At 47.1% G+C, this 15,902-nt stretch overlaps 2 protein-coding genes across 3 annotated transcripts in view; both read left to right on the top strand.

Annotated features, from left to right (window-relative positions):
• Window positions 1–334: 334 nt before the first annotated feature.
• sugp1 (SURP and G patch domain containing 1) lies at window positions 335–12,127 on the top strand. 2 transcript variants are annotated; one of them, XM_062518870.1, is made up of 14 exons: window positions 335–437; window positions 1,645–1,792; window positions 2,304–2,407; window positions 2,527–2,790; window positions 2,980–3,103; window positions 4,498–4,613; window positions 6,458–6,581; window positions 7,035–7,384; window positions 7,722–7,828; window positions 8,642–8,819; window positions 9,236–9,342; window positions 9,612–9,757; window positions 10,941–11,070; window positions 11,478–12,127. In XM_062518870.1, exons 1-14 carry the CDS (start codon window positions 419–421, stop codon window positions 11,502–11,504), a joined length of 1,944 nt encoding a protein of 647 aa, XP_062374854.1. In that variant the 5' UTR covers window positions 335–418; the 3' UTR covers window positions 11,505–12,127. The 2 variants fall into 2 exon arrangements, with proteins under 2 accessions (XP_062374854.1, XP_062374855.1); XM_062518871.1 differs by lacking the exon at window positions 335–437 and adding an exon at window positions 491–594.
• A 1,372-nt stretch (window positions 12,128–13,499) lies between these two features.
• The window catches only part of stk11 (serine/threonine kinase 11), a 28,264-nt gene continuing 25,861 nt past the window's right edge, over window positions 13,500–15,902 (top strand). Inside the window, exons 1-2 of the mRNA XM_062518868.1 lie at window positions 13,500–13,571; window positions 13,874–13,937. The gene's annotated coding sequence lies outside the window, so the exon portion shown is untranslated. The remainder of the gene's footprint in view (window positions 13,572–13,873; window positions 13,938–15,902) is intronic.

The raw sequence follows: 15,902 nt of genomic DNA, 5'->3' as shown, positions 1-15,902 counted from the left end.
AGAGCTGCGTTCTAACGTGTGCATCAAGCAATACAATTTTAGATTGTATTTTTTTGTAAAGCTTAAAGCTCATATGGGCTTTGCACATAATGCATCAATTTTCATAATACGTGTTACAATTGTTAATTTTGGTTTACATATTTAAAACGTGTTTATTTCCATGCATGGAATGTGATCAACTGCGACCATATTCACACAATTATGAAATGGTGTTATGAAATTGTATTTTTTTTTGTCATTTTCCAGTTTGTTCTGAGCATGAACCAGACAGGTAGAGATCTATGCATAGACATCTGCCGCTGTGGCATGAATCATCGTTGTGTTGTAGCGCCACCACCTGGTCAAATGTATTTTTGGCGTTCCGGAAGACAGGGGTAGAGACCGGAAAAAGATTTCGCTGCGTGTCTGTGTAACAGCGATGGACTCGAATGACCCAGGTAAATGTTACTGCAAAGTCGCCATTTAAACGGACAGTATGTCCACACATATTAACCAAAAACATATTCGCGTGGCACTACGGGTAGTCCAGGTTGTGCAATCTCTGTATGATAGTTACTTAATACGCGGGCAAAGCTGGGATAAGTTATGTTAAAGGTAGGCTAACGTTATTGCCAAAGCCTGGTGGTCAGTTTGCTACAGGGTTTGCTACCTGTGGCTAATCGTTGTTCCCTAGCAACATCGAATATCTAATTTATCTCAGTACTAACGAGTTTAACCCAAGGAGCTTACTTATAGAGCATCCAATCACCATCAAACCGTGAACACAGAAAGGGAAAAAACACAGACGAAATGTATTAACCGTACTCTGAGCCAAGTTAGCCTGCTATGGCAACTTGTCTTGAGCTAAAAACAAGATTAACGTTAACATCAGTCATATCCGTGGGTCAGCCTGCAGTCCTTTTCTGCAAAATAATGAAATGTGATGTTCTCTGGGCAAGCTTTGTTGTCGTTGAAAATAATATATGCTATCTAGCATAAGTGCAGGAATGTAACAACGATTTATGAAGGGGTCTGACAGTGGGTGTGGGAGCACTGGCATGGGAAAGTTAGTTATCAAATACTCTGGCTTGCACAATTCCATGCACAAGACAACATTTGCAAGGTTTGGTTGGTGAGTCAGTGACGATTTTCAGTCATTTGACGATTTTCAAGGTCCGGCAAACGCCTGCCCTTATAGGACTAATGTTGAGGCAAAATGTCTTCAGGGGAGTTTGCTGATGTTCTGCACGCAGTCCAATCCAATCCAATCCAGTAAAGGGTTAATCACAATCACTTTATGTTAACAGCCACAGTTGGCCTTTCAAACGATATGGTCTGAATATATCTGCATAGGGTTGACCATTGAGACACATATGTCATGTGGGAGACCACAAGGCATTGAGAGGATGGAGGCCACACATAGATCTGCACCATCCAAAGTCTCTCAATAAATGTCAAATAAACACATCAGAAACCAGATGCAGAGCTCAGAGCAAGCCTGTGTGCAGAGGTGCAGTTCCGTCCACTCAGTCAGGAAGCATTTAGTCACATCTAATTTAAGGAATACCAGAGAGAATTCTGTAAGATCTGAAACGGATTGTGACTTCTGTGTGGCTTGGCGTTCAATCATACAGAAAATGTCTTGTTTTGTATTGTCTCTTATAGAGAACTACACTTGGAAGAGCAAGATGAGTGCTAACATCCGGCGTCAAGAGGAGCTCATTGCTCAGAAGAAGAGGGAGATTGAGGCTAAGATGGCCGAACAAGCCAAGAGGAACCTACCTGCCCCCGCCAAGCCCCTTCCTGTTCCCAGGTGGGGTTGAGGAGGGTCGGGGACCTGGGACTCTGGGGTGGGAGTGATGGGATGGGGACGTATTTTAGTGTTTTAGCATTAAAGGTGCGAGACTATGTTTAGGAATGACTTAAAATATGACCTGGATTAGTAACATAATGTGTAGGTATATTGGTGTAATTGTTTGGAAATACCCAATATCCGTGTTGCCCAGGTTTCCACTGAAATTAGCATGCCAACAAGGTAGCTTCGTCTGTCCTTTGGGCAGTACTCTCTCGTTTACTACTGTGTACCTCAAGAGACCCTTTATCCAAGTCTTGTAAGGAGATCATAGAGTACCCTCATTGGCATGAGAGTACGTTTAAGACAACACGAGACTACTGGAATTCTACGCACACACACACACACACACTCACCCTTTAATGAGTTTTGTTGGGTTGGTGTATTTTCTGCACACACACACACACACACACACACACACACACACACCCTTTAATAAGTTTTGTTGGGTTGGTGTATTTTCTGTTGTCAGCATTCCTAGCCCACAGGGATCCACATCCAATAAGTTTGTGAACGACGGCAGCTTCCTGCAGCAGTTCATGAAGATGCAGAAGGATAAGCCCAGCAATGACTCAGGTGAGACATCGGAACAGTGCAAAGATAGTGGAGTTCACATGGTCTGCCATTCTTAGCATTTAGTAACAGCCTGTATTTTCCAAAGGTTTCTCACCTTAAGATTGTGTGCCCTCCCCCAGGCTCCAACAACGTAGCCAAGGGCTCTCCGTCTTCCAGCCCAGCGGCCCCCTCCACACCCGGCTCGGCGTCCGGTGGGCCCCCGAAAAAGCACATCCTGATCGGGAAGCGCCCCGGCCTGGGCATCAGCAGCATGCTGAAGAGCTACACGCAGGCCAAGAGGGCGCCGACGCGGCCGCCCAAACCCAGCGTCTTTGCCGAGGACGACGACGAGGGCGACGAGGCGGACCACGAGAGCATGGACGTGCACTTCCTGGAGCTGAAAGGTAACCACCCCCGATGGCCCCTCCCCCCTGCTGGCGGCCCGCACGCCGCCACTGCCCCTGCTCTTTGTGTCCTAGTGGGCCGGCCTGAAGTGTGCGGTTAGTGCGGCCGGTCGGTCGGTCGGTCGGTCAGTCTGTGGTCAGTCTGTCGGTGGGTCGGCGCGTGGCTGGGTACTGATAGCCTGCTTAAAGTTTCCCCCCCAGAGGACCAGGACCTGCGCTGCATCATGGACAAGCTGGCTGGCTTCGTGGCCGAGGGAGGCGCCGAGCTGGAGCGCAAGGCCATGGAGGACTACAAGGACAACCCGCTCTTCGAGTGAGTGGACACACACACACACACACACACACAGATATATGCACACACACATGCAAGCACGCACGCACACACACACACACACACACACATTAGGACAACCCACTCTTCACGTGAGTCATACACATACATACACACTCTCTGTGCGACCCACACACATACACTCGTGCTAACATACATAAGGACAACTCCTCTAGCAAACACATTTACAATACGTGGACCCGTGCAGACACGGAGACACAAGGACAACACTTCTTCATGTGAGTCACATACATACATACCCAAGCACGGAAGGACAATGCCTTGATCATGCAAATCTTGTTACACGCACACACAAACACAAGAACCAAGGACAAACCCCTCTGCACACACACACATACATGCACCCAAGGGCAATCGCCACTTCAATCGAGTCTTGCATTCCCACATGCGTGTACACACACACACACAAGCCACTTTCACACTGCAATTTGCTGGCTTTTTTGCGGCTCGTCCCAAGCTTTCACATTGACAGCGTGTTTTATGCCGCCAATTTTCCTCCTCTGGGGATACACATATTGCCGGCTCCACTGCAGTGTGAATGTGAGCCGGCAATGTGCTGGCTTTTCTGTGAGATGGGTGGAGCTGTCGATGACGCGAATTGTGCGACCCACAGCCGTAAGATTTCAAATCAGCAAACAGCTGAGCACAGCTGTTGGATCTCTGACTCGGCATGTAAACAAAGCAATGACGAATCATAACTGTCAACATTTAGCTTTCAGAAAACGGGATACTTTTTCACTGCATTTCGGTCGTTGCTTTTACCTTACCGAAAGCCTACGCACCCTATGTCAGTTATGTATCCAACTGCTGCCTGCAGCCTACTTCCTAAACTCCAAGCTACTGTCAGATTTTGTTGCCGTTTTGAAAGTGTCACGAAACTAAATATTCTTCCGATGCCTATGTTGTACGTCACTGTTCAACTTCACGCCCAGTGCTTACATGTTTACACCTATACCGTGGCGGCTTTTTTGAAAGGAGGCAAATTGTCGGCTCCACCTTTCCGCAAATGTACTGACTTTCAGTGTGAAAAGGGCTACACACACACACACACACACACACACACACACACACACACTTACATTTACACGCTCTTCATGTGAGTCTTACAAACACACCAAACTCTCACATCAAAGCTGATGTAGTGCTCTGTAGTGAGCTGTATGACTCCCCAGCTCATCTTTTCCATGTGTTGTTTGAGCATCCACAGCCCCTAACAATTTCTCTCTCTCTCTCTCTCTCTCTCTCTCTCTCTCTCTCTCTCTCTCTCTCTCTCTCTCTCTCTCTCTCTCTCTCTCTCTCTCTCTCTCTCCCTCCCCCCCCCTCTCTCCCTCCCTCCTGGGGCCCATCTGCTGCAGGTTCCTGCATGATAAGAACAGCCGAGAGTATCTCTACTACAGGAAGCGTGTGGCCGAGATCAGGAGGGACACCCCCAGACCTGAGCCCCCCCCTGTACACACAACACATACTCGTGGTAAGACACACACTCACATACACAACACACACACACACACACACACACACACACACACCACATACTTGTGATAAGACACACGCACACACACACACACACACACTCAAACCCAACATGGAAGCTCCTCCTGCACACCCAACACACGCTCTTAGTCACTACGCACACACACACACACACACACAAATTGAAATGCCTTTATTTGGATCTTAACACAGAGGAAGAGTTTACAGATCTAATCAGTAATTATTGATATAAGTATGTTGCCGGTGTTAGACAGGTCTGATCAAACAGAGAATGCTTTGTGCTATTTTCATTCTTTCTATCCGTAAATTACAGGAACGTCTGTTTGTCTGTGTCTGTTATTTGCATGTCTCTCGAATCGTTCCTCCGATTGATTTAAACGTGGCACGTGTCTTGCTACGGGCACCAACGAGTATGTGCAGTGTCAAGTTTGACGTTGTTTAGATAAGTGATAAAAAAGACATTGAGTATATCGGTAAAAGAAGCACGCGTTGGCTCTCTGCGCTCTACTGTATCTATTTGTAGCCTTACATCGATCAGCTACAGATAACGTGTGGCAGTGGTGTGGTGTAATTTATAGGCTCCCAGAGATTTTTGCATCGTTGCACATTTCATGATGCATCATTCCACAAAATGTTTTGTCTTCTATCAGGAAGTTATTCAATAGGCTTAACAATAGCCATATAGCCTTAACTTTAAAAAATCCATTTGGCTTATGTCATTTTGATATATAAAAATGTCACATACAGCCATGTCTAAATTCTGCTTACAGCACATTAATTACAGGCTAATGTAATATAATATTATATTAGCCTATGTTATATTATTATAGTACAGTATTCATTATTGAACTCTTTGAAGTTTTCCCTATCATCCTATTTTTAAAGCAGGCATCCCTGCATGCCCTACAGCTAATACTGTACACACACGTACACACATACATACACACACACATACATACACACACACACACATACACACACACACACACACGCACATACACCGGCATGCATAAAGCCACACAATTCACATTTTCTCCTGAAAGGTATTGAGGGATCAGAAATACAAAGTGTTTCTCATTCATCCTCACAAATTGTGGCTACACCAGTAAAGTTGAGTTGTTAAAGTTAGGGTTGTTGTGCTCGTTCCAGTGTCTGATTCCTTAGCCATTCCTGCGGCATCTCAGCCAGGAGCGCCGCCACACATTCCTTGACTATTTTTAACTAGAATTAGGGAATGTCTGACACTGCTGATGTGCGGCCTTAACGCCTGGAATTGCATTATGTAATATTGTTATTTTGACTCATACCGTTGGGTGTTGGGTACCCTGCCCCTGTATTGCTAAATGGCCACCCAGTGTGTTGGAAATAGACGGAATGGGGGAATGCCTGCACATTAAGTGTCTGTCTGGCTGTGTGATTGCGTGTGGCCTGTGAGTGAGAGTGGTCAGGGCACAGTACTGACGCACATCTGTGCTGCTTTAAGTGGTCAGGGCCCAGTACTGACGCACATCTGTGCTGCTTTAAGTGGCCAGGGCCCAGTACTGACGCACATCTGTGCTGCTTTAAGTGGCCAGGGCCCAGTACTGACGCACATCTGTGCTGCTTTAAAGTGGTCAGGGCCCAGTACTGACGCACATCTGTGCTGCTTTAAGTGGCCAGGGCCCAGTACTGACGCACATCTGTGCTGCTTTAAGTGGCCAGGGCCCAGTACTGACGCACATCTGTGCTGCTTTAAGTGGCCAGGGCCCAGTACTGACGCACATCTGTGCTGCTTTAAAGTGGTCAGGGCCCAGTACTGACGCACTGCTGTGCTGCTTTAAGGCTCGTCCTCAGTGGCGGGCGAGACACGGGAGGTGGCGGAGAAGCTGGCCCGGTTCGTGGCCGACGGCGGCCCGGAGGTGGAGGCCATGGCAGCGCAGCACAACCGGGACAACCCTGCATTTAGGTGAGTACACACACACACACACACACACACATACACACACACACACACACACACACACACACACAGCACAACCGGGTCAAACTCGCATTCAGGTGAGACAGGCGCACACATACCCACGCACACACACACACTCACACACACACACCATATGTACAGTAACAGTAACTTATTCATTATCACTTTATCACTTATATTCTCATCCACACACTTTTGCATAGTTCAACACATTCCCTTGTACACAGTGCAAAACACACATTCATATCTGTATACAAATGCATGGAGTTTGTTTTGCACATGCCCACATGTATGTATAGACTCTCGCATGCATCTATGCACGCATACAAGTCCATAAATAGACCCACTCTTCTCATTCACACACACACACACACACACACACACACACGCTAGACAGCAGATAGTAGTGTGTTGACCCCCTCTGCCCTGTGTCCTCAGCTTCCTGTACGAGCCCCAGAGTGCGGCCTATAAGTTCTATCGGCAGAAGGTGGAGGAGTTCCAGAGGATCGCAGACCCCCCCAGCCCCACCTCTCCCTCCCCCACCTCCAACTCTGCTCCGGCGGCCCCCAGAGCCTGTGTGCCCCCCCCTGCCCCAGCGGAGGCCTCCCCTCCCCAGCACTCTGCCCCCAGCCACGAGGCCCCCAGCGGGGGAGGAGGAGCCCCCGCCACCAAGCGCAAACGCAAGAGCCGCTGGGGGGCTGAGGACGACAAGGTGGACCTGCCCATCCCCCCCATCATCGCACCGCCCGCCATCGTAGAAACGGAGCCCGACTTGCCAGCTCTGTCCGGTAACTCACACACATTAAACTCACATGCACACACATATTAAACTCACACACATTAAACTCACACATATGCGCTCACACACACATTAAACATGCATGTGTTCACATAGGGGATGGGATTATGGAAACTATAATAGATGACTAGATAATAGATGACTTGTTGACTAATATTGCACATTTTTGAGGATGTGTGCGTACACTGATTCATATATCCTGTGTGTGTGTGTCTCTCTCTCTCTCTCTCTCTCTCTCTCTCTCTCTCTCTCTCTCTCTCTCTGTGTGTGTGTGTGTGTGTGTGTGTGTGTGTGTGTGTGTGTGTGTGTGTGTGTGTGAACTTTAGCTCAGGAGCTGGCAGGACTGGGCTATAAGAAGGGGAAGCCAGTCGGCCTGGTGGGCGTGACTGAACTCTCTGACGACCAGAAGAAACAACTGAAGGAGCAACAGGAGGTACCCAACCAACCACAATGCAGCAGTCTCTCAAACGGCCAATCACAACACAGCAATCTCCTAAACAGCCAACCATAACACTGCAATCTCTCAAACAGTCAATTATATTGCAGCAATTTCCCATTCAACCAACCAAAACACAGTGATCACCTTAACAGCCGATCGTAACACAGGAATCTTTCAAACAGCCAAATACAGTGCAGGGATCTCTCTAAAACAGCCAATGACAACACAGGAATCTCCTAAACAGCCTATTACAATGCAAGGTTCTCTCCCAAACACTCACCACAAAACATCAGGTCAGCAGAGGAAAGCTCAGGTCACAGAATGCAAGCACTGCACTGGAATGCATCTCCAGTGGAAGGCTGTGACGAGCAGGGGTCTGGCCGGATTAGTGTCTTGACGATGACCCCTGTGTGAACTCTCAGTCAGACAAACCCTACTGATAAGCTCTGACGCACAGCTGAGGTTGTGTAGCAGCCATCAGATGTGGACTGGAGCCAGGCCTGGGCATGAACTCTAGTGCAACTCTAGCCTGAAGAGGAACAGGAAATAGCTCTGTTGTCTGGCCCTCATATGTTTTGCTCTATCACTGATATCGTATCAGTTTGTGTGTTTTCTTCCATCTTCTATATTTCTTTCTGATTGAGTAGCATATTTTTATTGACAGTGTGTGTGTATCATGCTGTGTGTGTGTGTTCTATTGTGGTTGTGTGTAAATCAGATGCAGGAGATGTTTGACATGATCATGAAACACGAGAGGACGATGCAGGAGAAGCAGTTGATTTAATGCTGTGTGTGTGTGTGAATCAGATGCAGGAAATGTTCGACATGATCATGAAGCACAAGAGGGCGATGCAGGAGATGCAGGTGATGTGGGAGAAGGCCGTGCGAGACCACCAGCACGAGTACGACAGCGACGAGGAGGTGGACACACGCTCAGGCACCTGGGAGCATCGCCTGCGCCAGATGGAGATGGAGAAGACGCGCGGTGAGGTTGTGTGTGTGTGTGTGTGTGTGTGTGTGTGTGTGTGTCAGTTGGGTAGAGGTGGGTGTGTGGGTGTGCATTTAGACCTGAAAATACAGTATACACAAGATGTAGGAGGGGAAAAGCATGAGGGTGTGATGGTGGAGTGTGTGAATGTGTGTATCTTGCGTGCCTGTGGGATGTGAAGGGTGCCAGTCCTACCCATGGTGACTTCCATGTCCTTATCCAGCCATTTCACTGCTAGTTTTTATTTGAAAAAATAGCATTTGTACCATAGATTGATTTTGCAGGTCTGATCTGATTGGATACCATTTGTACTGTAGATTGATTGAGCAGGTCTGGGCTGGTGTTTAATCACTGATCGTTGATGTGTTGATTGAGCAAGTCTGATCTGATCTTTGTATGTTGTCTTGCTGCAGAGTGGGCGGAGTCGCTGACGGAGATGGGCAAGGGGAAGCATTTCATTGGTGACTTCCTCCCGCCAGACGAGCTGGAGAAGTTCATGGAGACGTTCAAGGCTCTGAAGGTGAGGCAGGACTGGCCCTGTGCTGGACACGCATCTCACTCAGGTCACATCAGAGGGCAGATAGGGCTCAGCAGCTTCTGGCTTCGTGGTCATCAGCTTAAACAGATAAACCATGAAGACAACTTATGCAACTCCAATCTACAAATGAAGCAGTCCAATAAGCAGTATTTTGGGTTGTGCTTAAGACATTCTGAAGTCATGAATATCTATCTCTGTATCGTGTGTGTGTGTGTGTGTGTGTGTGTGTGTGTGTGTGTGTGTGTTTGCAGGAGGGTCGTGACCCGGACTACTCAGAGTACAAGGAATTCAAGCTGACGGTGGAGAACCTCGGTTTCCAGATGTTGATGAAGATGGGCTGGAAGGATGGCGACGGCCTGGGCTCGGATGGGCAGGGCATCAAGGCCCCTGTGAACAGGTGCAGTGGGCATCTAACCGCGGGGTGGGGTTGGCTATAGCTTAAAGGAATACGCCACCCAAAAATGAAATTAAGCTAGTCTCGGTCACCCCCAGAGTTAGAACAGTGAAAAAAACCCGGTTAAAATCCGTCCGGGCATTCTCCTGCTTTGGGAGCAGCGATGTTAGCTTTAGCTTAGAACAGTTGCTGTAGATGAAGGGTGTCAGTGAGCACGTCCTCCAAAAAAGTGACCGAGACGTCTACATTTTTTTCTAAATATATCTTGGGAGCCGTGTGTTCAAAACGAGTACAAATCATAATGCAAAATCGAACGAGACTATTACCTGGGCAGATCTTTACTTGGAACTATTTTCAGCCTCATCGCCGACGAAGCACCGCTAGCTAGGCGCAAAGTTCTCACGTAGCACCACTTGTGAAGTTCCAGTCGAATCTAGTTGGGAGTTTACAAGACTGCTAACTTTGCGCCTAGCTAGCGGTGCTTCGTCGGCGATGAGGCTGAAAATAGTTCCAAGTAAAGATCTGCCCAGGTAATAGTCTCGTTCGATTTTGCATTATGATTTGTACTCGTTTTGAACACACGGCTCCCAAGATATATTTAGAAAAAAATGTAGACGTCTCGGTCACTTTTTTGGAGGACGTGCTCACTGACACCCTTCATCTACAGCAACTGTTCTAAGCTAAAGCTAACATCGCTGCTCCCAAAGCAGGAGAATGCCCGGACGGATTTTAACCGGGTTTTTTTCACTGTTCTAACTCTGGGGGTGACCGAGACTAGCTTAATTTCATTTTTGGGTGGCGTATTCCTTTAAGCATGCTGCTGTACCATTGGAGGTACAGGAGTAAAGGATGTATAGACCGTTCCAGGAGAGTTCCATTATCAGCATCATAGTTGTTCCCACCATAGATATAATAAAGCTTTATTATATCTATGGTTCTCACAAGGTTTGCACTTTAACATTCCACATGCTATCTTAATGTAGTTTGGGAACAAAATAGAACGTTCAAGCATTGTTTTTGTTGTTCTTGTTGAAAGGGTCTATACTGTAGGTGCCCCCTGGTCACATGTTTGAAAACATCTAAACTGGGTGCTTTTGCTGCTGGTGTATTTCTGGTAAAGTACTGTATATTTACTCTGCTCTATAATATTGTACTGTGTGTGTGTGTGTGTGTGTGTCCACTGCAGGGGCACCACAGCTGTGGACGGCGCAGGCTTTGGTGTTGACCGGCCGGCCGAGCTCTCTAAAAACGACGATGAGTATGACGCGTTCCGCAAGAGGATGATGCTGGCTTACCGCTTCCGACCCAACCCTCTGGTGAGCAGAGCTGGCTTACACACACACACACACACACATATCCAGAGCCCAGCATCAGGCCAAATAGCAGCCAGCACAGAGCCGGATTGGGCCGACAAGTGAGCCAGATCCAAGCTCATGTCTGAATATGTCTGGGTCTAGCTGGAACAATCCGATTTTGAAAAGAGAGCTAGGTATGCGTTTAGGTTTTGAGGCATTTAGATGATTTGTGATGTATAACTGCAAGGAGTCAGATGGTCTATCTGGCCAGAGGCTCCATTTTAAATCTGTGTGTTAGAAGTGTGACATGGCACCAAGGCCCTCCAACAGAGTCTGTGTAGATGCAGCCATTTTAACCATGATGAGGAGGAGGAAGATGATGATGACGAGTGTCACTAATTGTCTCTCTTTCTGTCTGTCTCTCCCAGAACAATCCGCGCCGGCCGTACTACTGAGGACACCGAGGACGCCACTGCTATCACTCGACTGTACTTCCTTCGTGTCATGTGCCTGTCTCTCCACAAGCATAGGGAAGGCTCTGGCCCATCTGAATGATTCACTGGGTAGTCAGATTTTTGTAAGACTTTTTTTTTTTTTACTCTTCTAGGCATCCATGCGTCTCTGCCGTGTTTGGAAGGGGTGCTTAACGGTCTGTGCATCGGGAGAGGTGGGGACACACTCTGTAGACCTGAGACGAGGCTGGAAATGATGTGTGCGTGTATGTATGTGTGTGTGTGCATGCGTGGCACCAAGGCAGGAAATTTGTGTGTATACATGTGTACGTGATGCGAGCAGAGCTGTGCACTCATTGGTTCATCAAAGCTTTCACAAGCGTCTACCATGTTTTCCACCATTGTGGATGCCAGTGCCCTTGTGGGTTTTTAGCGTCAGTGACCAAGATGTTTTTATCTGTTTCCTATTTTGGTTTCCTTTTGTAATTGTCTACAGTCTTCAGAAGTGGACCTCAAGTGGGCTGGGGTGGTGTCGCCCTGTGTTTGTCCAGAGACATGTTAAAACTGACAACCTCCAAAGCTCCTCTTTTAATAAAACCCCAACTGGATCATCTGTTTTCCCACAATCCATTGCTGCTTTAATGTTTTCTTGTTTGTTTTAACTGTTGAAACTATTTCAGTTTAAAAGTTCTGTGTGTGTGTGTGTGTGTGTGTGTGTGTGTGTGTGTGTGTGTGTGTGTGTGTGTGTGTGTGTGTGTGTGTGTGTGTGTGTGTGTGTGTGTGTGTGTGTGTGTGTGTGTGTGTGTGTGTGTGTGTGTGTGTGTGTGTGTGTGTGTGTGTGTGTGTGTGTGTGTGTGTGTGTGTGTGAGTGAGTGAGACACACACACACATGTTTTTGTGTACAAGTGTAATATAATAAGTGACAGAGATGGAGGTACTCAATCAACCCCAAGTGGTCAGCTGCTACCTTGTTGTGGGTGTGTGTGCATTGGGCACTCAGTCAACCCAAACGGTCATCTCATTTCCTCCAGCCCTGTTAAGCTCCCTGTTAGGATATGTGGTGGTCAGTCAACCCAGACGGTCATCTCTCTCTTCTCGTGACTGAGAAGAGAATATCCACAGTCACTGCGCCCGCCGCCCTACACCAGATCCCTAAGCTCACCTCTTTCTCTTTGTGTACTCATGATGAATGCCTTGGCATTGGATGCAAATTGCTCTCCTGTTTTAAAACCATTAAATTGAGCCGCTGTCCCCAGAGCCCTGCGGTGAGCATGTCTCTCGCCTCGGCCGGTCCATCTGTCCGAGGTAAATATAGACGCCGCACTCATCGGACCAGCCTCTGCTTGGCACAGACCCACCGTGGCCGCCATGGAGACGCGCTGGCACCCCGGGTGGCCTTTGGCTCGGGGAAGTGAGGGGAACGCAGTGGCCCTTACCAACGGGAATGCAGTGGCCCTTACCAACGGGAATGCAGTGGCCCTTAGCAACGGGAATGCAGTTAGCCTCAGTGACCGGAATGCAGTGGCCCTTAGCAACGGGAATGCAGTAGGCTTCAGGAAGGTGGACGCAGTGGCCCTAAGCAACGGGAATGCAGTTGGCCCATAGAGTCAGATGCAGTGGGCTTCAGGGTAATTGCTTCACCCAGACTGATTGGCTTATTCTCTTCTCCCCTCCTGTCATGCTGAAATATCCTGTTATGTTTACATGGTCAAATTTGCGTACGTGTTGGTGAAACATTGATTGAAGTTATTAGCACTCCGTATAACACACACAAATGGGCACACTGATTATGCTCTGCCAATGCGAAGATTCAATATCTTTGTGCCAGGGTAATGAAGGGGAGGCAGTTAGGCTATGCGCCAACGTTGTCTCCATTGCATCAGAAGTACTAAGTTGACGTTTAGGCAGGTATCCAAATGATGCCTCATAGTTGTTTCGACATCTGCAACTCCAAAGGTCAAACTGGTCTGCACCAGTCACACAATCCAACCAGGTCTAAACACGTTCCAAACAGCATATTATGGAGGACAAGAGGGGCATACCTCAAAGCAAGATTATTGGTTTGAGCAGGTAACTTCACAACCCTTATCTCAGAGGAACATGGCACTTTTGAAACCATATAACTAAGATATAAACCATAGAGAAACCCTTTGGATTCATTATTCAAACAAAACAAGATACTGTATGATTACACTTTACTTGAAGATAGCTACATAAGAGTGATGTCAAACATGTCAAATGTCATCATTTGTCATGACAAGTTAGGGTTAGGGTTTGGCTTTATGTATCATGATAGTGTCATGTCACTCTTATGTAGACACCTTCAAGTAAAGTGTTACAAAGTAACAAAGTATTGATCTGTCTCTCACCAGGAATTGGGGTTGACGATTATAGAATACATTGTCCCAGACTTGAGGATCGACAGCTGTTTGTATTGTAAGTTTACGTATCAGATACCAATTTTATCCAATCAATGTTATCCAAACTAATGAAAAATAACATTAGCAACATTAACATTGGTCAAAACACATTAGCATTTCAAATAATGTTAATAATTTGATGTAAACTCAAACAAATCATGCTGATAGATTAATGATAACAATAATAATGATCAGAGCAATGGCAAACTTTCTTAACAACAAAAACTTAACATTTGCAAACTATGACTCATCTGTTAGCTGACGGGACTAGCACACAGACTAGTTCCAAGTCTGAAAAATTCAGTCAGTGTACTTAAACAGAAAAAACAAAAACAATTTGAACACTTCCATTTGTCCCCGTTCCCATTTGTGAGTCTTCCCATACACGCAGCAATGCATGGGAGTCATGGGCTGGCGTTGACCTGTCGTCCTGGGTGAGCTGTCAACTGCTCTCTCCTGGCAGGATGTGTTGGGGTTAAGGGCTAACTGTCCAAGTGAGGGAGTGGGGCTGGCACTGGGCCAGGAATGTATATGGGCTTCTCTCTCTCTCTGTTTTCAGTGACAATGGTGGTGGTGGAGGGAGGGCTAGATTTGGGGTATTGTAGGGGGCGAAGGTTGCGCACCAGAGAGAGTTGGGGGGTACAGTGCAGGGCTGTAATCAGAACCTGCCGTTGCCATTTCCCAGGATCTACACTTGTTAAATATATCCCCCAGATAGGCCAGCTAAGCACAAGCTGCCTGCCTGCCACCGTCCTAGTGACCAATCCCGTCCCTGTCCACTGCCACAGCCACACACTATTGTCTGGTGTGTGTGTGTGTGTGTGTGTGTGTGTGTGTGTGTGTGTGTGTGTGTGTGTGTGTGTGTGTGTGTGTGTGTGTGTGTGTGTGTGTGTGTGTGTGTGTGTGTGTGTGTGTGTGTGTGTGTGTGTGTGTGTGTGTGTGTGTGTGTGTGTGTGTGTGTGCAGACCCGGCTGCAGAGAGCAGTGATAAAGGGGGCATTTGAGATTTTCAGGGGGGCACTCTCAATCGTAAAAGGCTACAGTTAGGATTAGGCCAAGTAAAACTGAGGGGGCACCTTTTTTGTTTGAGGGTGCACCGCCCCCTTTTGCCCCCCCCCTGGAGCCGGGTCTGTGTGTGTGTGTGTGTGTGGTGTGTGTGTGTGTGTGTGTGTGTGTGTGTGTGTGTGTGTGTGTGTGTGTGTGTGAGAAGATGAGAAGAAGGGGGTCATTCATTATAACATAATAATCATACAGACAGAAGTGTTCATGCTCAACACAACCTGAGAAGAAAGCATTTAGGGCACATAGTTAGTCATAAATAGTGGTATATTTAATTTGCATAAAACCTGTATAAGCCTATGACACTAAACTACTAAAATTATAATTAACCTCTTACAAAATGATTCCAACCAGTCATTAGGCTACTCATGCTGAGTGTAATTCTTATAGAAGCATTGGCACTCTGTAGTTTGTCAATGCGTCACAGTCTTCTCGTTTTCAAAAGGATTTTTGCTTCACCTCATAACTACTCACCTTGGTTCACCACTGGGTTTCCCATTACCACCCACACTTTTGCGGCTGCCAACATCCATGGGCTGGTTGTATATATTTAGTGCCTGCACCTAAGTAGCCAGCGGGACATGCTTGGGAAGGCAATAGTATAAAGACACAGGGTGATATACAACACCAGGGCCTTTGCTGCATATGGGAATGGGTGCTTGCCTGGGAGTATTCAAGGGTGCACTGGAGACATAACCATTGTGTGAACTACAGAAAATCCTTGTGGACTTCAGAGTTTTCCCTAACAGAGTGATCAAGCACATAATGCTCATATAATCTGAAATGATGAATGGCATGTTGTGCTATTCCCAATGAATAGAAATGTAGGCCTACGTACTTTGGATTGCCATTCAGGAAAACATAATTAGCCTACTATTATACTATTATATTACTAGTAAGAAAAAGGGCCACACTCTGGAAAT

Source organism: Sardina pilchardus, chromosome 2, assembly GCF_963854185.1.
Source record: "Sardina pilchardus chromosome 2, fSarPil1.1, whole genome shotgun sequence".
Classification (NCBI taxonomy): Eukaryota; Metazoa; Chordata; class Actinopteri; order Clupeiformes; family Clupeidae; genus Sardina; species Sardina pilchardus.
Note: the sequence above shows the minus strand (reverse complement) of the source record. Positions and strands in the feature narration are given on the sequence as shown.